This window comes from Caretta caretta, chromosome 11 (genome assembly GCF_965140235.1).
Source record: "Caretta caretta isolate rCarCar2 chromosome 11, rCarCar1.hap1, whole genome shotgun sequence".
NCBI lineage: Eukaryota > Metazoa > Chordata > Testudines > Cheloniidae > Caretta > Caretta caretta.
In genome coordinates, this window is record NC_134216.1 from 63,944,621 (window position 1) to 63,970,902 (window position 26,282).

Genomic DNA, 26,282 nt, shown 5'->3' on the forward strand with positions numbered 1-26,282 from the left:
AGCCTGACCTTAAAAACGTCTAAGGAAGGAGATTCCACCACCTCCCTGCGTAACGCATTCCAGTGTTTCACCACCCTCCTAGTGAAAAAGTTTTTCCTAATATCCAACCTGAACCTCCCCCACTGCAACTTGAGACCATTACTCCTTGTCCTGTCCTCTTCCACCACTGAGAATAGTCTAAAACCATCCTCTCTGGAACTACCTCTCAGGTAGTTGAAAGCAGCTATCAAATCCCCCCTCATTCTTCTCTTCTGCAGACTAAACAATTCCAGTTCCCTCAGCCTCTCCTCATAACTCATGTGTTCCAGACCCCTAATCATTTTTGTTGCCCTTTGCTGGGCTCTCTCCAATTTATCCACATCTTTCTTGTAGTGTGGGGCCCAAAACTGGACACAGTACTCCAGATGAGGCCTCACCAATGTCGAATAGAGGGGAACGATCACGTCCCTCGATCTGCTCGCTATGCCTCTACTTATACATCCCAAAATGTCATTGGCCTTCTTGGCAACAAGGGCACACTGCTGACTCATATCCAGCTTCTCGTCCACTGTCACCCCTAGGTCCTTTTCCGCAGAACTGCTGCCTAGCCATTCGGTCCCTAGTCTGTAGCTGTGCATTGGGTTCTTCCGTCCTAAGTGCAGGACCCTGCACTTATCCTTATTGAACCTCATCCGATTTCTTTTGGCCCAATCCTCCAATTTGTCTAGGTCCCTCTATATCCTATCCCTGCCCTCCAGCGTATCTACCACTCCTCCCAGTTTAGTATCATCCGCAAATTTGCTGAGAGTGCAATCCACACCATCCTCCAGATCATTTATGAAGATATTGAACAAAACCGGCCCCAGGACCAACCCCTGGGGCACTCCACTTGACACCGGCTGCCAACTAGACATGGAGCCATTGATCACTACCCGTTGAGCCCGACAATCTAGCCAACTTTCTACCCACCTTATGGTGCATTCATCCAGCCCATACTTCCTTAACTTGCTGACAAGAGTACTGTGGGAGACCGTGTCAAAAGCTTTGCTAAAGTCAAGATACAATACATCCACTGCTTTCCCTTCATCCACAGAACCAGTAATCTCATCATAGAAGGCGATTAGATTAGTCAGGCATGACCTTGCCTTGGTGAATCCATGCTGACTGTTCCTGATCACTTTCCTCTCATGTAAGTGCTTCAGGATTGATTCTTTGAGGACCTGCTCCATGATTTTTCCGGGGACTGAAGTGAGGCTGACTGGCCTGTAGTTCCCAGGATCCTCCTTCTTCCCTTTTTTAAAGATTGGCACTACATTAGCCTTTTTCCAGTCATTCCTACCAAACTGGACACTCTTCCCTATAACAAGGAGCAAGAGACAAGGACTGTGCATAAAGATCTAGCCACAAGCCCAGCCCCCAGCCATGGTGCTCCTCTCTCAGCTGTGTATTATATATAGGTCACGGGGAGAGAGGAATGGGAATTTCAGGCAGCGCTAGAAGACCAAGCTTAACTCAGGCTTATGTCATCGCGAGCGTACGGAAAACGGGGCACCCAAGAACTGTCATAAAACACCCATCAAAATTCTCTGTTTTAATCATTGGGAGTCTGGAGGTCTGTAAGTAAGGAAAGGGAGTGTGTCTCCGACCCATCCTTTCCCCTCCCTCTCATTTATTAGCACCGTATGCTACTCAGGGCTTTTCCTTCTGCTGTATGGAATGTGCCTTCAGCTGCAGCTTGACAGTGTATTGCCAGGAAACCACCATACAACAGATGGCAGACATATCCTACCTACTGTCCTCCTTCGTCTTCTCCTTTCTGTCTACCCACAGAGCTGCACCTTACCTTACATTTTACTCATTTTGATTATTTACTGGTATAAGAGTTTTATGGTTTTTTTTTGTCATCCCTTTTCTTCTAAAGCCTTGCACTTTTTCTACATTTCCTGATGAATTCTATATTGCCTGTCTTTCCTACCCCATCTCCTGAGCTGCCTCTATTTCTTCAGTCTTCCCCTTTTGGCCTCTTGATAGTTCCCCTCAATTCTTATTTTCTCAAATTCTCTCTTTGTCCTAGTCCCTTGAATGCCTCTTCAGTCCCTTTGGACCCTTTCCTCTCATCTCCTTCCATCAGCTCCAGCTCAAAGTACCTCCTCCAGCCTCCTTGCTTTCCCCTTCGTCCCATTTCCTCTGGCCCCATTGGTTTTCTTTGTTCACTTCTCCTTTGATCTGTTTTCTTTCACTCTCTTCACCGACACTCTCTACAGTCTTTCCTACTTCCTCCTTGCTGTTTTAATCAGAGCATTCAGCATTAATCAAAAGCCGTAATTTCTTTTCAGCCACTTTTCTCCAGCCTCTGTCAGGCTGCTCTCCTTTTAGTTTTATTGTAACTGATGGAGAGAAAATAGGACCGATATTACAACTGTACCTGAGGACAGCCAAAGTGATAATACTGTGCACAAGAGCCAGAGAAAATAGGTTTAATTTTAAAAATCCTGCAGATGGGCTCCCCGAAAGTTGAAGAAGCGAGTCTATGTGTTGCCACTCAATTCCACAACACATACACACAAATATTTACACACAATAGGTTTAGTCTAGGAACTCACCTGTTGCTCTCTAGAACTTTGCCCCCCTTTGCTTAGCTGTACTTTGTGTAATTATTCAAGGCAGTGACATATAGGTTATCTAATGAATAGCAATCATCACCTTGCTTCCATTCCTGGAATAAAGAAGCCAGTGCAAACCCCCACGGCAAATTACACCAACCCTCTGCATCCGCAAAAACATGTATCCACAATACAGGGAGTGGGACAGGCCCTCCATTTACTTTCCCTCCCTTTGGCAGTTGAACATTTCAAAGCGGCCATGTTTCTAATGAAGGTGACAGATTTGTTTTACTAGCAGACCTGAAAAATACAGATACATAAGAGATGCATGTTCCAACAAGCCAGTTGCATTTGTCTGGATTCATTCACCTCACAGGAAAAAAAAAAAAAAAAAAAAGACAGATCCAAAACAGGCCTTCAGCCTCTTTCTTCAGGAGATCCAGGGTAAAAACAAAGTTGGCCTTTCTACAGTTGATCTGCTGCTGGATTTGAAGAGGCTGTTTGTCTTTCAGAGCTGTTTGGAGAAGATCATCAGCAGCTAGAGTGGACTAAGATGCTGCATGTTTTAAAATGAATTGTGCCTTTGAGAAATAAACTTGTGGATTGCAATCTGCCCATTTTATTTTGAGGAAAAATCAACAGGAAAGGAGGAACCGACATTACCCAAATCACACACTTTCCATTATTGCAGTGATGGCCTGAGATAATTGTGTATTTTCAGCTTCAGATGCACCACTGAGGAGAAGCAGCATGATCCTGTGGGAGGAATGACTTTAGGTACCCAAGCTCTGCAGTCAGCCCGCATGAATCACTGGAACAGGCTTTCCTATGGCAGCAGACAATCTCATTGTATAAAAAAGCCTCTGGTGACAACTACAGCGCAGCTGGCTTTCACAATGGGTAATGGCTTATGAATTGGATCATGGGAACCAAGAGGAGGCAGCGAGGGCTGAACACGTGCAGACAAGGAAGAGGCAGGACAACAGGAAGCTTGTGCTGCATGTTGTCCATGGTGCTTACCTCCTGCGCAGGTCTTCTGCCACTGCTGCTCTGCAGCTGAACAAATAGGCTCGGAGAGATCTCAGCTGCTTTCTCAGACGGACTACAGTTGCCAGTGGCTCGACATGTCTGTACAACATGGGATTTTCCTGCTGGATGTCAATTAGCGGCTCCTCGTACACGTACTCCAGGAACTCTTTGGCTTGCTTTGATACCTGAAAAACAAAGCACGCAGCTTAGATGTGCTTTCTTTCTGCCCGTCTTTAAATGGTTTTATTCCTCTCTCTTATGTGCTTTTTTAATCGTTATTTGAATCTGAAACCCTCTATTGGAATTTCCATTGCCAACTCTTGGAGAAGGCAGAGTTGAGAGTGATCCCACTGTTAACTTCTATCGATAGCCAATCCCTACTTTATAGGGCACATTACGATAAACTTTAAGGACTACTATCCTATCTTTTCAAATCACAGTGATATTCATAGCCATACAGATCCTTACCACTTCCCCTGTTGGTGATGATCATGTACAGTATCTGTTTGATATTAGATAGTCCTCTATTGAGGACATTATCCTGCCATTGCAGTGGGATGACGTTAGTGATTTATTCTAATAGATCTTTTACGTGTCTAACTATGATGATCATCACTCCCTCAAAAGGCCTTTTCCTGTCTAGGAATGTTTACATGTGTTTGTGTGCATATACACAGTGATTCTGATAAGTTGGATGCAATTGACAAAGAAAATTAATGAAATATTGAAGGCCCAATCCAGCTCCTTTTGAAGTCAACTGGAGTCATCTCAAACTTTAATGGGAGTTGAGTGGGTCCCTCAAAAGAGAGTCAAAGGTATGTTAACGTGTACAACAGATTCCATTGTATCATTAGCCGTTCCAATGGCAATTTCTTCCATGTTTAGCTGTAATGTAAAAATCACATAACACTAAAAGAACAATCAGAACCACATCCAGCAATTTTTTAAAACAAACATAGATGAAAGATGGGTATTATTATTGTTCATGAATTATGGTGTTTCATTTTCAAGAACTTTCTCTCTAGCCCATTCCATCGTACTGTTCTGTACATCTGCACCCACAATAAGTTACTGTAACCCCTTGGAACTTTTTGTCCTAACTGGGAAGGATACTTCCATTTCAAAGACCAAATACTCCTCCCCAGCCTACTTCTTTATTTCTGCATTTTATCCAGGGTGAAAAAAAGAGCCGGGATTATGTGCAATGAACTGCAAACCACTTGAAACTGTGCTGTAGAAAAATGATGTTTCGCAATTCAATTAGTCCTTCTGGTCCTTAAAACCAGTGTTTACGCTGAAGCCAGGCACCAATGAATTAGGCTAACAAAGCTACCTTTTATGAGGTGAACAAAAGGGCAAAGGCTACACTATAGTCTTCTCAGACTTAAAAGGCCTCTCCCTTCAGATACTGTAGAAGATGAGGTAGACAAAGCAAAATATGTCCTTATAGATGGTACCAGCTAATGCAGTGGTTCTCAGCCAAGGGTACATTTACTCCTTGGGGTACACAGAAGTCTTCTAGGGGGTACATCAGCTTACCTAGATATTTGCCTAGTTTTACAACAGGCTACATAAAAAGCATAAGCAAAGTCAGTACAAACCAAAATTTCATACAATGACTTGTTTATACTGCTCTACATACTACACACTGAAATATAAGTACAATATTTATATTCCAATTGGTTTCTTTTATAATTATATGGTAAAAATGAAAAAGAAAGCAACTTTTCAGAAATAGTGTGCTGTGACACTTTTGTATTTGTATGTCTGATTTTGTAAGCAAGTAGTTTTTAAGTGAGGTTAAACTTGGGGATACACAAGACAAATCAGACTCCTGAAAGGGGTACAGTAATCTGGAAAGGTTGAGAACCACTGAGCTACTGGAAATAGGAGCAGGTCAGGGAAGGAGATGTTACAGTGAGAGATGATCCCAACTGTAACTCTTCACAATGAATAATCTTCATGTTAACAAAAATATCATACATAACGCCAAGTACTGGCTGCAGGTTAGTGATTATGCAGATAATACAATGTATATTTTTAAACACGGGAGACACTGTAAGGTGAATTAAGGGTCATGGTTCCACAGACTTTTATGGCTCAGAAGCTGTATTAAACATACCACTCATCTCTCAGCTTTTAGATTTTTTTTTTTTTTTTTTAAAAACAGTGCACACCCAAGGAACTGTGCTGTCCAAACTGAGGAACGGAAAATGCCCTGTATCAGTAATAACCCAGGCAGGTCGGGTAAAGAACAAAATTCTTCAGATCCCAAATGCTCCAAATGCACACAGAACTTTAGCTCCAGGAAAATTTGGTGGCATCTCTTGGTTTTGTTCTGTTAGCGAGACTTATACAGCTGCACGTTAGAGAGAAGAATACAACTATCTTCATCGTCACACTGCTTTTGCACACATTAAACCATTTAGCCTTACAACACACCTGAGAGCTACCATACCTATAATAAGTATTATTCCTCTTGTATTGGGGGGTGGGGGGGAGAAGAGGGGAGTTTCACTCAGCGATTCACTCAGCACCACACAAGCACTCAATATCACAGCTTGGATTGGAACTCAGGAGTTTCTCACTCCAAATTTTGTGCGAGGATCACTCACATATATACTTTGGTCCCCATCAGCGCAGCATTCAAGCACACGCTGAAGTGCTTTGCTGTATCAAGACCTAGGAACGTGCAAGTACGTAGTCTTAAATTTGAGAGCAGCCAGCAAGTGGCATGTAGAACACGGGGAGGTTTCCAGATTTTCTTCCACCGCAGAACCTGGTGCCAGTATCCCCAGGGGCTCAGTATTCCTTTTGGAGAATATTCTTTCACTGTGAATCAGGATTGAAATGATGGGAAACCCCACTTGCCCTCCCGCGGCCTCAGGGCAGATATAGGAATGAGCAGGAGGTGATATTTTATTTTTTCCATGGGGCAAAGTCATCAGCAGTGCACCCATGGACAGATGCACGCACACATACATGTTAAAAGATTACTAAAGTTCGCAAAGTCAAGCACTCAAAAGTTAGGAAATGGCAGAATCAAGGTTGCCTGTGCAACCTTCATTCAGCCGCCTTATGTGCATACTTTATGGTACACAGTCTTTAATGACAAGATCACGTTGTTTTTTTCCCCCAGGACCCCTGCCTCAGGGAGTGCACAGAATGGACAGTTAATTTATAACTCGGCCAAACTTGGGTGGATTTTCATGGGGATGACAAAAGGCACGTCCCTGACCCAAACGTCACCCCCTCCCCAAATTTTACATCCCTGCTCCAAAATATAGGAGTGCTAGCGTTGGTCAAAGAAAGAGTCACCAGTTGGTTTTTTTTTTTTTTAAAACACAGGCAAAACAATGTATTACTTTCCTGTAGAATCATTATCAGAAATGGCTGAACTGTTTTGGCTTGAAATTTTCCAAAAAACTCAGCCTGAGCTAGGAAACGGGCAAGTCAAATTTCAGCCCAAATGGTTAACGTTTGGCAAAGTTATAAGCAACTGAAAACAGGGGCAAGCTTAATAATAGGTAGCGCTACCAGCCCTGCCTATAATACACAAATACGCACACGTATAATTGTATTAGAAACACCAGAAAATTCCATTTAAATACAAGAATTAAGACTGAAGAGAGCTCTTTAGCCTGAAATGTCAAAAGAACAGGAATGAGGGGGAATACCATGAGGAGTACTTTTTTCTGGAGGCTGCCATCTTGTGCTTCAGAATTTAAACGTTAATTTACGAAAAGTCTGACGCATGGTAAACTCTTTGGAGCAGGGGCGGTCTCTTTTCTTGTGTTTATGCAGCTCCTAGAACACTGTTGGGTGCTCCTGGAAGCACACAGCAATACTTATTACCTTTTGCATGTAACAAAATAAAAGTTGCCAGAGAGAAGAGGTTGCGAAAGGATTGGAGGAAGAGCTATCTAAAAGATAATCTCCCTCCAGAACATGAAAAAGTCTACTATGGAAAGGACTGAGAACCATAAGCAAAAGTGGGAGCTGGGAGAAACTGTCTGAACTACGATTTTGGTTAAGAAACTCCAGTTGCTGTGTGAGGAAGCAGGGTGGATAAAAAAAAAATTTTTCAAAAAAAAATTGGATTTTTTTTTATTTAAATTGGATTTTTTTGATAAAATGCTTTTTGAGGAAAAAACCCATCTAAAGATAGTTTTAATTAAGATACATTATAGCTCAAAGATATCTCATCATGGAATAGGGATTATAAATTCTAATTCTAGAGTATGAGACAATATATTCATGTAATATTTAAGAAAAGTTTTGTAAATAAATTCCGATAGTTCATGGATGAGGGACCCAATTTTATGGGGTTCCAGGGGCTTCTGTATAGATTATTTAGGTTAATCTTTCTATCTACCCAATGGCACTCAGTGCTCAGTCTGGAAGATACCATCAGAGATGCTTAGTTTTGCAGTTCTCAAACTGTGGATTTGTGTCTCCAGGGATAAAATGCCCTGTCAGCAAAAATGTTTTAAAACAAACAAATAAATATATAGAGGTGAGAAATAACAGACCTCAACTCTATTGTCCCTCTGCAAATTTGTGTACGCAGAGTCAGTCCCTTACCTCTCTCTAAAAGTGCAAAGTTTCAAAAAGTTCAATGAATAGAAGATTGGTGGGGGCAAAATAGATCTGGAAAGGAGAAGAAGTCTGGAGATAAATGTGAGAAGGGAGGGACAGGCATTAGAAACAAAAGTGAAACTGTTTGAGCCACATATTCCAGAAGTCTTGAGGTCTTTCTGAGTGTAGCCTTCATTGATTTGAGATCTACCATACGACTCTCACTAGAAGAGAAAACCTATAATGCCAGCAGGCTGTAAAACAGACCCAGTTGGGTCTCATCTATCTCTGAATTGTGAAGAATATGTATTAAGGTTATAACAACCAACAAGAATGCACTTTTATGTAGAAATCCATAATTAAATCAAGTTTTCCTGACTAGTGATTTAAATCAAATCCACCTGCAGAAACATGGCGAATGGGCATGTCCTTTGAAAGGGTTTCTGTTAAATAATCAAGGGGTTCTTTCCCTTAGTAGCCAAATGCTTTTGTACACAAATATAGTGTAATTCTCAAGATCCAGGACACGGTACCACTCAACTCTACGGATTTGTCCTGACTTCTGTTTTTTAACAAGTCTCATCCTGTTAGAAGCAGACAGGATCTTTTCTGACTGTGAAGGCCAAGAGTTATTATTATACATTGTGTTCAAGTGCAGTGAATCCCAGGGAACAATTGAAAACATATACCTAATTGTATCAGTGTTACCAAACAAGACCCAAGCTATAGATCATACACTGGGACTTGCTCCCTCAGCTTTGCTAGTGGCAAATATTATAGGTGCCAATGCACCTTGCAAAAAGGGACGAGATGGCTGGGGAGAAATTATTTCATGTTCTTCATCCACTGTTACTCTGTTCACTGGTCAAGTGATGGACACATTTTCTAGATAGCGTGAAATACAGAAGCATTCAATAGGTGGAAGCCACACTCACATTCTCTCTGATATCTCACCAGGACTGTGCCAAGCACGGTCCACTTTGGCAAAGCCCCGTTCCTATCAGCCCCCATCGGTATATTATGCATCAGGTTGAAAGGGGGCCTACTGCTGGAGTAGCTCCTCCTTAGTGCATTGCTGCATTGTCCTTGATGGACAGGGCTGCCTCTTTGGTGAGGCTTTGGAGCTTGGTTCCATTTTGGGAGTGCTGTTCAAGAGATCTATCTGTGTAGGTACTTGCAGGACACTCAACATCAGCTGCAATGGCAGTGCATGAGGATATCCTGCTTTGAAAGTGAGTCCAAGAGAAACAGAAATCATTAATACTAAGAACACCTCAGGAGAGTGGGACGGTGTTTCTGTCTCTGCCAGACCAGGACATATAGTCAATACATTAATAAAGAATCATGCAGCCACATTATTGCTATTAAATACTGCAGACAAAACTAAGAAACTTTTTTTTTTTTGCATCTGAAGTATCTAAATGGATTGTACAGTAGTGACACAGCATCACACTCTACATCTGAAGTATGCGAGAAAGAGAAAATGGAGATAAATGAAAGACTAAGGGTCATCTCAGGCCAGTGTGCTCCACAACAGAAGAGGATTTGCTTAGTTCCAATGAAGAATACAATGAAGATAGAAACAAGGCACAAAATTGCAAAATCCAGTATAAAGAGACAAAACTAACAGATACCCTTAAACCTGATCAGTTACATAATGGGCTAGGAGACAAAGGATGGTCTTGTGGTTAAGAATGGTCTTGTGGCCTCAGGGGACCCAGATTCAATTCCCAGCTCTGCCACAGGCTTCCTGTGTGACCTTGGGCAAGTCACATGATCTCTCAGTGCCTCAGTTCCCTGTCTGTACATTGAGGATGATGATACTCCCCTACCTTGCTGGGCTGTTGTGAGGATAAATTAACACTCCTGAGAGACTCAGCTACTCCGGGGATATATGTACTTACAGAGAACTTGACACTGCTCCCAGCCAAGTGAATGTTCACAACTGTACTGTGCTTTTGCAAAGTGAAAATTGAGAATTTCTCATTGTTATAATCAGAATTAATTTGATTTTAAATTTAAGCCTAAAAACTCTGTTCTGCCTTTGTGCCCTACGTCTTTGAACACCGGCTGTTCTTTCTCTCCTGTAGCCAGACTGTTTGAATCAGTACAGGTTTTAAATTCTAAATTAAAAATCCAGTTTCTCTTCTTGATGGTCTCATTGACACACGTTTACACTAGACTGCCTGTTTTACCATCCATTTGATCCACATTAGAGGCTCTCATCCCATCCCAAAGGAAAAAAATGTAATGTCTAATATTTAATATCTGGTCTCCTAGGGGAAAAAAAAAGATCCTTAATCTGTCTATGCAAGAACTTTATTAACTCCTGAAAAATCTGATATTATTTGGCATCAGATTATCATTTTCCTAACAGCAGGCTCCAGTTTCCTTTAATAATCTCTGTCTTTTGACAGATTTTCTTCTTCAAGAGAGCCTGCTTTTTCCTCCTAACAGAGCATTTACCAGTTCTTTTATTTCCTTTTCAAATAACCCATAATAATATTATTCGCAGATCTTAGACATCAAACAGCCTCTCCTAACAGTGTCTCTTATGTTTGAAGCTTTAGTACAATCTCCCTTCCTCATAAGTCTGTTATTGTTTCAGCACACTCCCCCTGCAAAGCCAAAACAACATCGTTAACCCTATGAAAACATCCAACGGAAACGCACATTCTGTGTACCATTTCTTTGGTGGCCTTTGGGAAACATGCTAAGATGTATAAAATAGCCACAAGTATACATCTGCCTGTCTATCCTTTCATCCATATTGACATATCTATCCATACACTCATGGCATCTGAATGTTAAAAAAAAAAGAAGGTAAAATTCAATCTAAAGAACTGTACTTAGCTTCCACCTCATCCTCATACTATGACTCAATGTGCAAACCTCTCTCTTTACATTACTTCTGTTGCTTATGCCCAGGGAAGTGTTGAAGTGCCATCCTTCTGCTTTTATAAGAAGACCTGTGCTCAGAGATGAAGTCCACGATGTTCTGAAGCTAGAGAGATCTGATTTCCCATAGGATGGAATTCCATAGCATTAATGCCTGCCACAAAAAAAAAGCCCTGATCTCCAAGCCCTCCTCTTGGGATCCATCAACTGTAGAGCTCCTGAGAATCACAGCTCTTGGAGCTGCGGCGAAAAAGGCAATGTCTGGGATAGCCAAGGACTAGTCCATGAGCTTAGGGAGGTTGTGGAATCTCCATAATTGGAAATTTTTAAGAGCAGATTAGACAAACACCTGTCAGGGATGGTCACTTAGTCCTGCCATGAGGCCGGGCACTGGACTAGAAGACCTCTCAAGGTCCCTTCCAGTCCTGTGATTCTATGAGGACTCTGAAGATTAGGACCATGAGAGCCAGTAGAGAAGAACCCCTGCCTCTTGAAGGACTACAGCAGTCGTAAGTGGGGGCAGACAGGAGGAGAAGTGTGGCACCGTGAGGCGCAAACAGGAAAGAAAAGGAGTACTTGTGGCACCTTAGAGACTAACCAATTTATTTGAGCATGAGCTTTCGTGAGCTACAGCTCACTTCATCAGATGCATACCGTGGAAACTGCAGCAGACTTTATATATACACAGAGAATATGAAACAATACCTCCTCCCACCCCACTGTCCTGCTGGTAATAGCTTATCTAAAGTGATCATCAGGTGGGCCATTTCCAGCACAAATCCAGGTTTTCTCACCCTCCACCCCCCCACACAAATTCACTCTCCTGCTGGTGCTAGCCCACCCAAAGTGACAACTCTTTACATAATCAAGTCGGGCTATTTCCTGCACAAATCCCGGTTTTCTCACATCCCCCCCACCCCCATACACACACAAACTCACTCTCCTGCTGGTAATAGCTCATCTAAACTGACCACTCTCCAAGTTTAAATCCAAGTTAAACCAGAACATCGGGGGGGGGGGGGTAGGAAAAAACAAGAGGAAACAGGCTACCTTGCATAATGACTCATAAGCTCATGCTCAAATAAATTGGTTAGTCTCTAAGGTGCCACAAGTACTCCTTTTCTTTTTGTGAATACAGACTAACACGGCTGTTACTCTGAAACAGGAAAGAGACATTGAGGTGGCTTCTGCAGATTTGAAGACGTGCTGTGGAGGGGTAACAGACTGAGTAGGCGAGACATGTGAGTAGGGGACAGATGAACTCTCAAGAATCAGGGCCAGCAACAGAGCTAGTCTCTGGGCAATCTAACGAGTAGTCGGCTAAATGATTGGCTACACAGCCTGATGGTGACATAGGCGCCGACTCCATGGGCACTCCAGGGCAGGAGCACCCATGGGAAAAAAAAAGAGTGGGTGCTCAGCACCCACCAGCAGCCCCGCCACTCAGCTCCTCCCCGCCCTCCCAGCGCCTCCTGCCCACCGCTATCAGCTGTTCAGTGATATTCAGGAGGCGCTGGGGGTGAGGGGAGTGCGGGGGCAGGAAGAGGTGGGGCAGGGCAGGGGTAGGAAGAGATAGGGCAGCGATGGGGGCTTGGGTGAAGGGGTGGAGTGGGGGGTCGAGCGCCCTCCAGGAACTCAGGAAGTCACCACCTCTAGATGGGAAGAGTCAGCAGACCTGCTCTTAAGCCTAGCAGCAGTTCGGCGGCTGCTTAAAACATTTGCCCACAGCTGCTACAGCACCTGCACCTGCCTGTTCCTAGGCTGGCTCCTCTTTGTTCCAGTCCTGCTCCTGCCTTGTTCCTGACTGGGACCCAGCCCTGCTCCTGCCTTGCCTCAACCCAGGTAACCCAGCTCTGACCTTCAGCTCCGACTTCCGACTTGGATTCCCACTCCAACCGCTGGGCACGACCTCTCCCGCCCCGGTCAGGAATGTAATTGACTGGATAATATTAGTCAACTGTAAAATTAGATTTTAACCTTCAGCGTCATTTGTGTTTCTGTTACGTGGCATTCAGTGTATTTCTTCTCAAACCAACACAGGTGAAGATTACCTTGTATTTTGAAGTGTCCCAATTATGAACCAGTCGTGCGGGGATTAGAAAGTTGTCATCCACATGGCAGGTGATGCAGTAATACCATCCGCTGTAACCGCACACCTTGGCTTTTCCATTGGACAAGCCTATGGAGCGCTGACAACCTGGGAAAAGGAAAGAAGAAAATAATATCCATTTTATATCCTTTGCTAATGATGTTTCATAGGGTGCGATGAGGGAGTTAATTAACCACTTCCCAGATGAGAGCGGTTTTAGAAGATGAACTGTTTCATATCCCTTGCAAATAACAGAATATATGTGGATAATTCAGCATTCTGGTCCAAATTTCAAAAATGTCTACTAATTTTGGGTGCACAACTTGAGAGACTTACACCGGATTTTCACAGGTACTGAGCAGCACCTACCACTCCAACCAAAGTCAACAGGAACCGTGGGTACTCAGCAGTCCATTCCTACCTGTCTCAAAGCTGGGCACTTCAACAACTGAGATCCGCTCAGGATTTTGACCTGACAGACACACAAAAACAACATACCTGGAAAATCACTGTCTTTTTTTTTTTTTTTACAGCCCAAATCCTGGGTTCAGGATTTTGTGTGTCTATCATAAGAACTGCTGATATCATAAACATCTGAAACTGGTTAGAAAGTGCTGGTTTAGGTGGCTGTCAGATTGTGAGATGTTTCAGGGATTAAAGGTAAATCTCAAACTCCAGTCTTGGTAGCCAAATAAGGAAAAGAGAGGAGCAAGGGTTGCCAGCTCCGCCCCAGACCCTACTCTGCTTGGACAATATCAACATCAGTCTCATTTGGTTTTGGTCCTGACAAATGAGCAAACACATCTTCCTTCATGGGGAATCGCTCTCGTTGTCCCCCCGAATCAGATGTTTGACTTCTGTTGTTTACTTTGAAAGAGAGTCAACATTGTAATTTTCAGCAATATTTTTCATTTGAAAAAAGGACAGTTCTGCAAGACAGCCATGATCTAGAGAGAGCTGCTTGAGCAAACCATTAATACCACGTCTTTCATACAGATGCATACCACCAACTTACATAACATCATTTATTTGCATACTAGACCCTCCCTCCCATTGCAAAATCCTTTATCTGTTGCTGACTGGATGAGAGCAAGCTAGCCATCTTCTAACAATGGGCACTGAACTGGCATACAATGATCACACAAGGGGAACTGAATTGGCACGTACAAGTAAACCACACAGTACAATGGCAAACAATAACCACCATATTAGCAACAGGGAGGACTAGTTTTATTAATTAGATGCCATGGGTTGTTGTAAACATATATACATTGGGAAGGATACATGGGTACATTTCTTCTTTTCCCTTTGTTGTGTTCATTATTAATAATTACTTGTATTATGGTAGCACTTATTTGTATTACGGAGCGCCCAACCAGGATCAGGCTCATTGTGTACCTACACAGTGAGAGACAATCCCTGCCCTGAAGAGACTGCAATCTACGGCCAGGTCTACACAAGACTCTTTTGTCAGTATAACAACATTGGTTTGGGCTGTGATTTTTTATCACGTCTATGCCAGCAAAAGCCCAAGTATAGATGCAGTGCTTTTGCCATTATAACTTATTTCATTCTGGAAACAACAATAAATTACACTGGTAAGCTACATCTACACTAGGAGGATTTGCCAGTATAGCTAGACTGGTGAAGGCAAACCTTTTCTAGTGTAGTCTAGGCCAGAGGTTCTCAAACTGTGGTCCGTGGACCATCAGTGGTCCACGAGCTCCATTCAGGTGGTCCGTGGATAGTTCCCTCTAAGGTGCGCGCCTGGGCAGCTGCACACGAGAGAATGAAGGGCCACCCACCTAATTAGTGGAGCCGCACAGGCGTGGCTCCATTAATTAGATGCCTGGACCCTGGAGAAGACGCACATGTAAGGTGAGGTGGTGGCCTTCGGGGGAATGGTGGTAGGCAGGAGGGGGCAGTGGGGTGAGAAGAGGGGGTGGGGAAATTTGGGATGTGCAGGGCTGCAGTGGCCAGAGAAAGAGGCAACTTTTCCCAGCTCCAGGGCTGCGGCTGCCAGGGAGAGACCCCCGCCTCCTTCCCAGCCCCAGCTTGGGGGCTGCTCCCCTGGGGGAGAGAGGGAAAGACCCCCCCCTCCTTACTAGCCTCAGCTCTGCGGCTGCTGCAGCAGGGGAGAGAGGGCACATCCATCGCATTAGAAAGGTAAGACTACTGATATTAAAATATGAGTTGTGTGCTTTTATTTGTAGAACAAAAATAGTTAATTATTATCCAAAGCGGTTACAGTAGTTAGCTAACAGTACAAACAGCATTTGGAAAGATCAGTAAGTGGTCCGCCGAGACCCTCAGCAATTTTCAAGTGGTCCGCGAGAAAAAAAAAAGTTTGAGAATCACTGGTCTAGGCCTAAATAAAACGACTTCTCTTCCCCCACCTCAGTATCTGATGCTACTTTGGCCTTGTCTACACTAAAAAAATTTTGCTAGCGTAGCTATACCGGTATAGCTGTACCAGCAAACCCACATAGAACCTCAGGGTTGGAAGGGACCGCAGGAGGTCATCTCGTCCAACCCCCTGCTCAAAGCAGGACCAATCCCCAACTAAATCATTATCCTCCTACTACAGATGCAACTTAATCCGATGTAACTGTCCTGCCGGCGTAGCTTGCAGCAGGTCCCCACAGACAAACCCATACCGAGAAAAGTACTTTAATGCCCGTACTTTAATGCAGCTACACTAAATGTGTATCTACCGTAAGAATGCTACAGCGGCACAGGACGCTGGGGCGTAGACACTATCTCCAGCGATGGAAGGAGTTCTCTGAGAGGCAGTAGCTAGGTCGATGGAATTCTTCGATTGACTTTGCGCAGTCTGCACTGGGGGTTAGCTCCATCTTCACGGCATCTCTAAGGGATGTGAACTTTTCACACCCCTAAGCAATGTAGCTGGGACAAACTAACTTTCTAACGTAGACCAGCCCCAACGCTGGCAAGGTGCTCAGATCAACGGTAGGTGATAATATGTGTTAAGTTCCCAGTTAGGGAGAAAATAGTCCACTCACAGTATGTTTGAATAAATCAAACTAAGTGCCATACGGCTTTTTAAAAAATTCTTCTGATATTGGATTCTATTTATTTTTTTTTAAAAAGCCATATTTCAAGAACTTTTCCCTCCACACACTTGACAATCGTTGAAAGCCCTGATGCCTAACAGAAAACTAAAAAATGTTTTAAAAGTATTTATAAATCATATTTCTACATTCCTTTCTTCTCGCATTTTCATTACTAAGAACATGGGCATCAGAACAGGATCTTTGTGGCCAAGGGATTCACGTGCTTCTGCCACGCTGCCATCACCAAGTCCCTGTGACATCATGATGAGTTGCTGTGGAGACGTCTGTGAGATCACAGAGGATGTTAAGGAACCTACGTTGAAAACCGCAACTTATGCGAGTAGTCTATTGAACTCAATGAGGAGATCTGTGTATAAAGGTTTGCAAGACCCCCAAATCAGCAATTAGCAGCAGGAGCAGATTAACTCCGAAGCAAGAAATATCTCCTTATCATGAAAGCATCCTTACTTGTGAGATACAAGGGGAGAAAAACAAAAACCTGATAACGTGATACATGCCATATCAGCAGAACTTCGCTAACAAACACTTTCCAAAGTGTCCTATGAGAAGTCGGCAATTCTTGAACATGAACTAAAATAACCAGCTTATCCACTCTACTTTTAGGGTAGAACAAGCCTTATAAAAAGGCTATTATGAAGAACAGGCCCTAAGCATAACCTACTCGTGACAGATGAATATAAAAGAAAAGTGGTTTTTTTAGCTGAAAATTAAAAAATGCAATTTTAAAAAGACAATTGAAAAAAAGATATAGCACTTATTGCTGGGCCCAAACTAAAAACATGACACGCTATGACATGGCATGCTATGATCAGGATAGCACATAAAATGAAAAGTCATGAATTATTAACATCAACTCTCCTAGAACATTTTCCATCCAGGCATCTCAAAGAGAGTTACAAAAGTAGATATTATGTCCATGATACAGATGGGTAAGCTGAGGCACAAGGCCCACTTTTTCCAAAAAAGTGTCTACTGATTTTGGGTGCCCAACTTGAAATACCTGGGGACTGATTTTCAAAGGTGCTGAGTTCCCAGGCCTGTATTTAAAATCCCTGGGAGCTGCAGGTACCAGACACCTCTGAAAAATCAGAATTTAGCTGTCTTCCAAAAATGGTGGCACCCAGAATAACCAGAACCTTTTAATAGTCTGGCCCTATAGTAAGTAACTTGCGCAACATCACACAACTAGTCAGCGGCAATGCTGGAAACGGAGTCCCATTTAGTGTCTCCCAGTCCCTGTGCCCTCGATACTGGACGATTCTACCTCATGTATGCCCACAACATTGCTTTCCTTTCCAATATCAGAACGATGGATTTGAAAAATGAAACTACGAAGAACATTTACCATGACCGGATGACACACAATTTTAAACTAAGGCCAAATTTGGGGCACAAACACTTTGACCACATCCCTTACAACCAGCCCCCAGTAGCAAATTTACCTTGTCTAAGAGACAAGTAAATCTGATGTGACTATGCAATTTTGTAGCCCTAGAAATAGTCCAATATGTTCATACTCCCATCTACGCTCAACAAACATTTATCTGGGGTAGGATCGCTGGCTTATTTATTTAACAAACTGCTTCCATATTCACCAGTTTACGAGAGTTTTCACATGGCCACGTCTCGCTGTGTTTTTATGTATAAAGTTAGGTAGCACACCTAGGTGGTGAACTCTGCATAGATCAACCATACCACTAAAAAAAGATGTGTGTTAATACATAAAGGTGCGGTGTTAGAACAGCTGAAGAGATTTTTTTTTTTTTTTAAAAAGTACACTCTGTTTGTCTGACATGCCTTTCTATCAGCACTGCAAGATGCCGGTAGAATGGACTCACTGTTGCTAGGGTACCGATGTTTTTAAAAGCATAACAGAGGTAAGTCTTGCCTCTCTGAAAAGAAAACACAGAATGACACCCCTCCTCTCAAAGGGCAAGATGGAGAAGTCTGATTAAAGTGAACACGCACCTTTCCCGAGCAGAATGGCAACAGCTCATAAAGTACGATAATGTTTGATTAGCAATACACCTCGGTACAGTAAACACTGCAGTGCCCCCGCCTTACAAAAGAGCGGCAGCGAAGGATCTAAATCCCTTTTTGTCATCTGCCTCAGAATTTCAAATCACGGTGTGAGCACAGAAGACTCAGAGTCTGTGCACTAACTAGTTACAGTTTTTGCATTTATTCCATGTAGCCTTCTCTTATAAACTGGATGAAATACAGTAACATGCGCAATTTTATTCTCTTGAGTTTGTACTGGCTGATTTATTCATGCATGGTGAAGCCACGAGTGAATTATATAGTCCACTCCCAACTGAGCGCTATTAAAAGCTTTATAAACGTTACAGATGACCCGGTATTTGCCAGAAACACTATTCTGGAAAGTTTCCCAAGTCTTACTGCAACTGTGTTTTGTATCTCTCCACATAGGATGTTAGTTTGCATTTGTACCTTAAGTCCAACTCACTGGGTGGAAGGAGGAAATAAATTAAACTATACCTCTGAGAGTTCCAAAAATGATCGAAAATAATTTCACTACAAAGCAGGATGTCACCATTTTAAGGCCTATCCTCTTGCAACGTGCTGGAGCTAGATGCGAACGCCAGGCTGAACAGAAGTTCCTTATGACAGTCCTATTGCAATCCACTGAAGCACTCTGGGGTGTTCATTCCACTTCACTAGAGATTTTTCACCACATCACAGTTAATTAGGAGTGAAATTCACCCCAATGAGCGGGTGAGCCCCAATCCTGCAAATCTTTACTTACAGGAGCAGTTGTCGCTCATGGTTTGAAATCAGTGGGACTGCTTATGTGAATAAGGCTTACTCACCTGAGGAAATGTTTGCAAGGTCAGGCCTTCAAACCGCACCGTGGAGGTTTTGAATGTGACTTAAATTATGCAGCAGACACTGCTGGTAATGTCAAACCATGGGAGAGAAGACTCTATGCCAAATCCCAGAGATCAGCCCAACTAATTGCAACCATAGGTCCGTGGAGTTTAGGTAACCTCAGAGTTCTTGGTCCTCCAGTTCCTAGAGACATGTTGGGTGGGCAGACTTAAAGCAAGTGTCTTGTGGGTAAGAGATCACTCCCTACCTCTCTGCTGAAGCACATGGTGGCTGTGGCCGTTCTCTCTGCTCCGATAACAGGCTGCATATAGTAATGTACAGTGCGAGGATTCTCGGTACGTGGACGAAAGATAAACAGTCTCAGATACACTCCCTGTATGTGCTGAAATCTACATTCCTCACCTGGTAACCTATTTACTTATTTATTTCTATGTAAACAATAGCTAAAAAATGCCCTTCCAAGGCTGTAGGCACCTAAGACACCCTTAACAATACAATGAATCTCAGCAGCATTAAAATGATCCATTCAGCAGGAGCTCAGCCAGCCACTCACATGCAAAAACAGCTAGCTACCCCCTCACCCCAATCTAGATTTTACTTTTTGTCTCTCCATACAGTTCATTCTGCCTTTCACGGGGCAGCATAAGTCACAGGGTTTCTCATCTTAATGCACAGCTATTCACATCTGCCATTCTTATTGGACTACAGAGGGGATATGGGAATAAGTCCTAATTTATTGAGTTAGAGAACAGATTCTAGCTGTGACAGACTTCACATTCGTCTAGGTACGATACCCTCAGCCCTCTCCACACACTCTCTCAAACAGACGTCTTGGGCAGCATGCCCGGAAGGTCACCAAATTCAGGCTACTACGGACCAAAGATAGGAGCAAGTTCCAGCATCCTGGAGCCCTCACAGAGAGTGCCTGGCCAATCGTCTCCTATATTTTATAGTGAAGGGGATCCTCCCAAAGGAAAGCCATTTCTGCTAAAGCAGCTGTCCGTTCTTGTACTGTTTGTTTCACCCATTCCAGTCGCGCTTGTCCTGTTAGTTTCGCATTTGTTTTCCAGGTCCTCGGAAACACATTTCTGACTTGGTTACAATGTATTTCACACGACGCTGAAGGTCTTAGTGTCAGCTACAACCTGCACATTTGGAACAGCCAAGTAAAATTTGCACACATTGCTTTCTTTCTGGATCTGGCCACGGTCACTGTACCTCTGTCTTCCTCCACCTTACAGACTGCTCTAAGAAAATCTCTCTCCTTTCCCCTCCTTGAACCGTGTTATCTGCTGTGTTTCATAATGGTGGTTATTTCTACAACTCTTTCAAATCAAGTTATGAAAGCAGTGGATTCCTTTGATGTTACGTGGTTCAAAGCAATGTAGAGCAACAAATATATTTCTGTGGCACACACCAATTATGCTATTTGTTCTTTTAAAAAAGGAGGAGGGGAGAAGGGGCAGCACAGGGTTTAATGCCTTTGAAATTCAGACTCTGCATCTAAGGGTTAGAACACAAAACCTGCCATCACGTTCGTTGGAAAAGAAAGCACTGCCTTTTCCTAATTGTAAACCTTCTGAGGCTGAATGAGAGAATTAGGGACAATTGACCTCTTTAAGGAGACAGTGTTAAGTGAACACGGGTCTTCCCAGTGAGGGGAAGGGTCAGCAAACAGATTGCCCTCTTGCACCTCGGCCCCCGCTCCCCCAAAAAGAGACTTTGCATCATACATTCGATTTCCTAGCAAGCTCATTTTTACACTTGATGGGCATGTATGAACCCCTATAGGAGAAGCCAAAGGAGGAGGAAACGTACTATCGTACCTGAACCATCCCTGACTAATGGGTATTGGAAAGTAGATATGGCTGGGAAACATGTAGCAGTGGGTATGGTCTTTGCAATGGGGAAAAACAAGCACAAGGTGAGCTTTCACCTCAAACATGTCAAAGAACATGGGGCTAGTCCTGAATAGGAAGGCAAGGGAGGAAAAAGAGGGGCTGCAGAAATAGCAGCAACAGAGTGCTGTGTACAGCAGTGAACCACTCTGGGCTTAGTAATGTCTCTGCTGGCAGAATCGCAGTACCAGCGTCAATAGGCTTTTTTTCTAGTTCTAACTCTGTGGGAGGAAAGAGCCCAAACAAACTGGACGACACAAGGATTCATAATGCACATCTTTCCTAGAGCCAGGGTGCTCGTATGCTAGGAAAGGGGGGCTCGTGGTTAAGGGGCTGGGCTAGGATACAGGTGACCTAGGTTCAGTTCCTGCCTCTGCCACAGACTTCTTGTGAGACCTGGGGCTTAGGTGGAGATTTTCCAATCTGCCGAGGGAATTTGGATGTCCAGGAATGGGAAATGGGAATCTAAATCCTTTAGGTGGCTTTGAAACTCTCAACCTTAAACTCTCTGTGTCTCAGTTCCTCATTTGCAGCAGGGACTGTACGACTTCCCTACCTCACAGGGGTATGGTAAGGTGCTCGGATACTATGATAATGACAGGCCTAGAGTTATCTAGACAGACAAATGTACTATTTTTTTTAACCCACTGGCACGCAGGGGCTGGAAGAGGTCTGTAGCGAAGCAGAAAGGGGCAGTCTAGCTTTTGATAGAACCAGTTTTCCTTCTTTTCATCAAGTGCCCTGCTCGGTGTCTGAAGAACGAGACTCTGCGATCTTGTCACATCCATGACATGGAGTCAGAAGTTAGAAACAGCGTAAAGGAGAGGAAAGGAAAATGGCACAGAGTTTGATATGGCCACCTCAAGTTACCACCTTCCAGTCTTCATGAGCAGTGGGTTTCCTTAACTTTCTATGTTCTTAGCAATGTACGTGATTAATTCCTAATGGAACATACACGCTGACTAGCCAATACTGCCAGTCCAGCAGGCAGAGGGAGAAAAATAATTTAAGAATAACTAAAAATTACATCCCGGATCCTGCAAATGTTTACACCCACGTTTAACTTTACACATGCAAACAGTCACTTTGCAAAGCTCCTCGTGTTCGTAGAGCTAAGCACGGGCAATAAACATTTGCAATATCAGGGCCTCGTGGGGAATTCAGCTGAAAAACCTGTACTTAACTCAATTTTCATTTTTGCTCTGCGGTTCATTGAAGGGGCACTTAGCCCCACCCTGTTTTCTCATTGACTTTCAACTCATTGTAGACCTCGTGGTTTGCAGAGTTTGTGTTCTTTGATACAGTGGCTGCTTATTTAGAGCGCCTCAACAGTACTTCAGTTTAGATGCAAAGGGTGGTTTGTACCTCTATCTTGGGTAATTGCTGCCCTATGTTGTGTGTGGTTATTAAAAGCAAATTCTTTTAGTTTTGACAGGTCTTTGTTCAGGTGAATTTCCTCTCGCTAGTCACTATGTCAGTTATAGCATTTGCACGTATATTTCATTTAGCAACAAAGGTATGCTTAATGCTTTACAGATGCATATGAAGATTTATGAAGCCCATTAACTATCCATGTAGTAGTCAGCCTCTAATTTAGCCCGTAATTTGCTTTGATGAGTGAAAGCTGCCTGGATTGACTATCCCGATTTCTCAGCCTGACAGAATAAAGTCATATCTCATAAAATTACTTGTTTGGAAAATGTAACCCCTGAGGCTCAGAAGCTCTCTCTACATCGTTCAGTTTTCTGTTGCGGTTCCTTAACTGTTTTCCGGACAATGCCTTTCCTACCACAATGCGTGTGGGAATAGGACGTTTACAGATGCTGCTTTTGCAGTGCTGTTGTAGCTGTGTTGGTCCCAGGATATAGAGACATAAGGTGGGTTAGGTAATACCTTTTATTAGACCACCCCTGTTGGAGAAAGAGACAAGCTTTTGAACTTACACGCAGCTCTTCTTCAGGGCTGGCTGAAGAGCTCTGTATAGGCTTAAAAGCTTGTCTCTTTCGCCAACAGAACTGCCTCACACACCATGTCTCTCTAAGACACTGCTTTTGGCATTTGCCTGGTCAGACACAACAACATCCACAACAGATGCATCTCATATGCTCTAGCGGCTCTCTAGTCACACACAAACGGGGTCCACAGGATAAATGGACACAAAACCACATTAAGTGAGCTGTGACCGTTGTGTTACGGCGTTTGTAATGGCTCCAAAGGGCTTGGAAATGCAATGCAATCTCAGGTTTCAGAGTAGCAGTGGTGTTAGTCTGTATCTGCAAAAAGAAAAGGAGGACTTGTGGCACCTTAGAGACTAACCAATTTATTTGAGCATAAGCTTTCATGAGCTACATCCGATGAAGTGAGCTGTAGCTCACGAAAGCTTATGCTCAGATAACTTTGTTAGTCTCTAAGGTGCCACAAGTACTCCTTTTCTCAATGCAACCTCAGTCACACTCCTGAGGTTGCAAAGGCATAACAGAGGGAAAATTGTGGCCCTGCAAATGGGAACTTAGATAATAATTCTGTTTGAGATGCTCACCTCAGAACAGAATCCAGCTCATCCTCCCAGTACTGTGGATAACGGGAGTAAAAACTTATTTTTGTCAGAAGAATAAAGAGACGATTCTGCACACATGTAGCAGATGACAAAGAGAGCAGATTGAATCGGATGTCTGTTTTACAATCACTGTTCATCTTAGACTTGGATCAGAAAGCTCAGCTGAACAAACACACCCTGCCTCTAGAAACCAAAAGAAAATGGCTTCTGCCGTCGCCTCTCGTTACATGTGGCACGCTTAGCCAATCAACACCGCAGGAGAGATATCATCTGATACGTCCTGTGTGATCTTCCCAAACAGGAGCATTCAAACTGCTAATGCACTGATCACCAGTAGCCTCATCGTGTTTCTAAATATTCACATTCACCTCAGAGGGGCTCTGCCAGGGGGCCAGGATAAATCCCAAAAGGTCTAATCGCACACCAAGGCAAAATTACTCCTGTATCCATCTGAGAATGTGACAAATTGAGCTTTCGCCTGCAAGCCAATTCAGAATCCCATCTGGTAGTCCTTTGCCTGGAAAAGCCCACAGAAGCCAATGGCTTTGTCCAGACTAGGTGTAGCTAACACCTTCCAAATTCTAGTCTAGACAGGGCCAGTGGAGTTTTTACATGAGTACAAGGAATGCAGGACCGAGCCCTAACGGTCCCAAACCTACTTCCACTGAACTCAATGAAAGTTTTTCTATTGATTTCCATGGGCTCTGAAAGGGCAGCTATACACCCATGAGAAACAATGGTTTATAATGCACCATTACAAATGCAATCTTTTAATGCAACACACACTCTCATAGGGATCGTTATAGCGACTCAGAAGGAGGAGATGAGGAAAAATCCCTGGAATCATGGAGAGACAGAAAAATTAGATCAACTGAGGTTACGCTAAATAGAACATAAATGGATATGTACAGCATTTAGACACCACAGAGGCAGATGCCTTAGATAGGTAAGATTGAGGGGCTGCTGGATGGAATTAATGAAATTGCAATAACCCGGGGCTGAAGGTCTTTAAAAGGACCTTCTGATATAATAGTATCACACAAACAGCTTATTGAAATTTGGCCTGTAAGATTTTTAATTCAGAAGATAGGTGCTACTGAATTTCTAGGACGTAACAACAACTTACAAAGCATCTGCTGAATTCAAAGGAGGGGCACCTCTAGCTGTCCACTAGCCATTGTTTTAATGAAAGTCAGACCAAATCAGTACTGTAGCTGGATTTTTTTTGAAGTGACTAAATAGTTTTGTGAACAATAATATTTGCTGGTTTGCAGGGAAATTAAGGGTAAACATATTTCATTCTGCAAGACAAAAAACAGCATTTTCCCAACTGCGGGTGAGCTCCACACTAGCTCTAGCTAGCAGAAAGAACTCCAGGACCTCTTTTCTGCTCTGCCAGATCCCCCCGACCAGTGGAAATGTGATCACAACATAACCATGGGTAAAATGCCTCCTTGAAAGCCACCAGCCTTCCACCTGCTGCTCCTGTGTGGCCTCTACTGCAGGCAGCCACAGTAGTAGCTCATGCATACAGGGCTGCAGGCTTGCTGGCCCAACCCTTGCCTCTCTGCTCTCATGACGTTCACCTTAGGAGAGAGAGCACATGCAGCCAAGTCTATGGAGCCCCAGCAGCAGTGTGTATCTTTCTGGCAAGTGTGGGAACAATGAATCGGAGTCACCTGGCACAGCAGGAAAGAGAACGGTGGGAGGGAAAAAAAAAAAAAAAAAGCAAGGAGGGAAAATAGAAAACTACAACAATAAAGAGACTGAGCACATTTTGCATCAGGATGGAAGGCACATATTCATTAGGACTGGCAGTTCGAGCTGCGTGTGTTTCCTTTTATTAATCTAATTACAATTAATTGTAAAAAAGAAAAAGATGAAGTGGGGAAAAAAGACCCCCGCCCACAAAGGAGAAAGAGACTAGTAACTATGCCAGAGCACAGTGCAAGGAGATCAGGGGAAACGGCAGCTCATCTCACCAGAGTCCATTTCAAAACTGGTGGCACGACAAAAAAAGGGCTAGGAGCCCCAGGCGTAATCTGATCCCCTTAGGTCTATGGGAGAAGCTCCTTCCTTTCCCCTTGACCCCACAGTATTGAACAAACAGCTGGGTGCTTTACTGCAGGGACTGGGTAGCTACACTTTCCTCTGGAGAATAAGCTACTAGCCACTGCCAGATGCAGGACACCGGACTTGATGGACACATGCTTTGATCCAGGCTGGCAAATCCTATATTCCTAATCTGATAAATTCAGGGATTTTGCCTGTATCCAAACGAAGTAACTAAATAGCGGATCTATCTGTGACACAACCCATTAATAGAAAAGGACCTTGTGATTGTGTAAACTTTTCCCATATCTGCACGTTAAAAGCCAAACCATGAAGCTTGACATTTACTAGCTCGAACCACAACCTGGCAAAGCACTTAAGCAGGTGTTTAACTTTATGCACATGGAGCAGTCCCCCGAGTTAAATTATGCATGTGCTTAAGTGTTTGTAGGATCAGGGCCTCAGGCTTCTGATCCCGTGTGATCATCTAGCACGGAACCCTACACCTGTACGGAGTTCCACATATTCACCACCAGTGTGGGCACTTGTGCTAGGGAATCACAGTGCAGGATCCGGCTCCTCGCTTGTAAGAAGAGAGTCATGGGGCACATTAATTAGAGACCGAGGAGAGGCTGACTTTTTGGGGCCAAAGGA

General features: G+C 43.5%; 1 protein-coding gene across 2 annotated transcripts in view; it reads right to left on the reverse strand.

Annotated features, from left to right (window-relative positions):
• The window catches only part of PLEKHM3 (pleckstrin homology domain containing M3), a 127,631-nt gene that overhangs the window by 62,827 nt on the left and 38,522 nt on the right, over positions 1-26,282 (reverse strand). For both annotated transcript variants that reach the window (XM_048869470.2, XM_048869471.2), the window contains 2 exons: positions 13,139-13,284; positions 3,603-3,796 (listed from right to left, as the gene is read on the reverse strand). In XM_048869470.2, the coding sequence (XP_048725427.1) occupies positions 3,603-3,796; positions 13,139-13,284 (340 nt within the window). The remainder of the gene's footprint in view (positions 1-3,602; positions 3,797-13,138; positions 13,285-26,282) is intronic.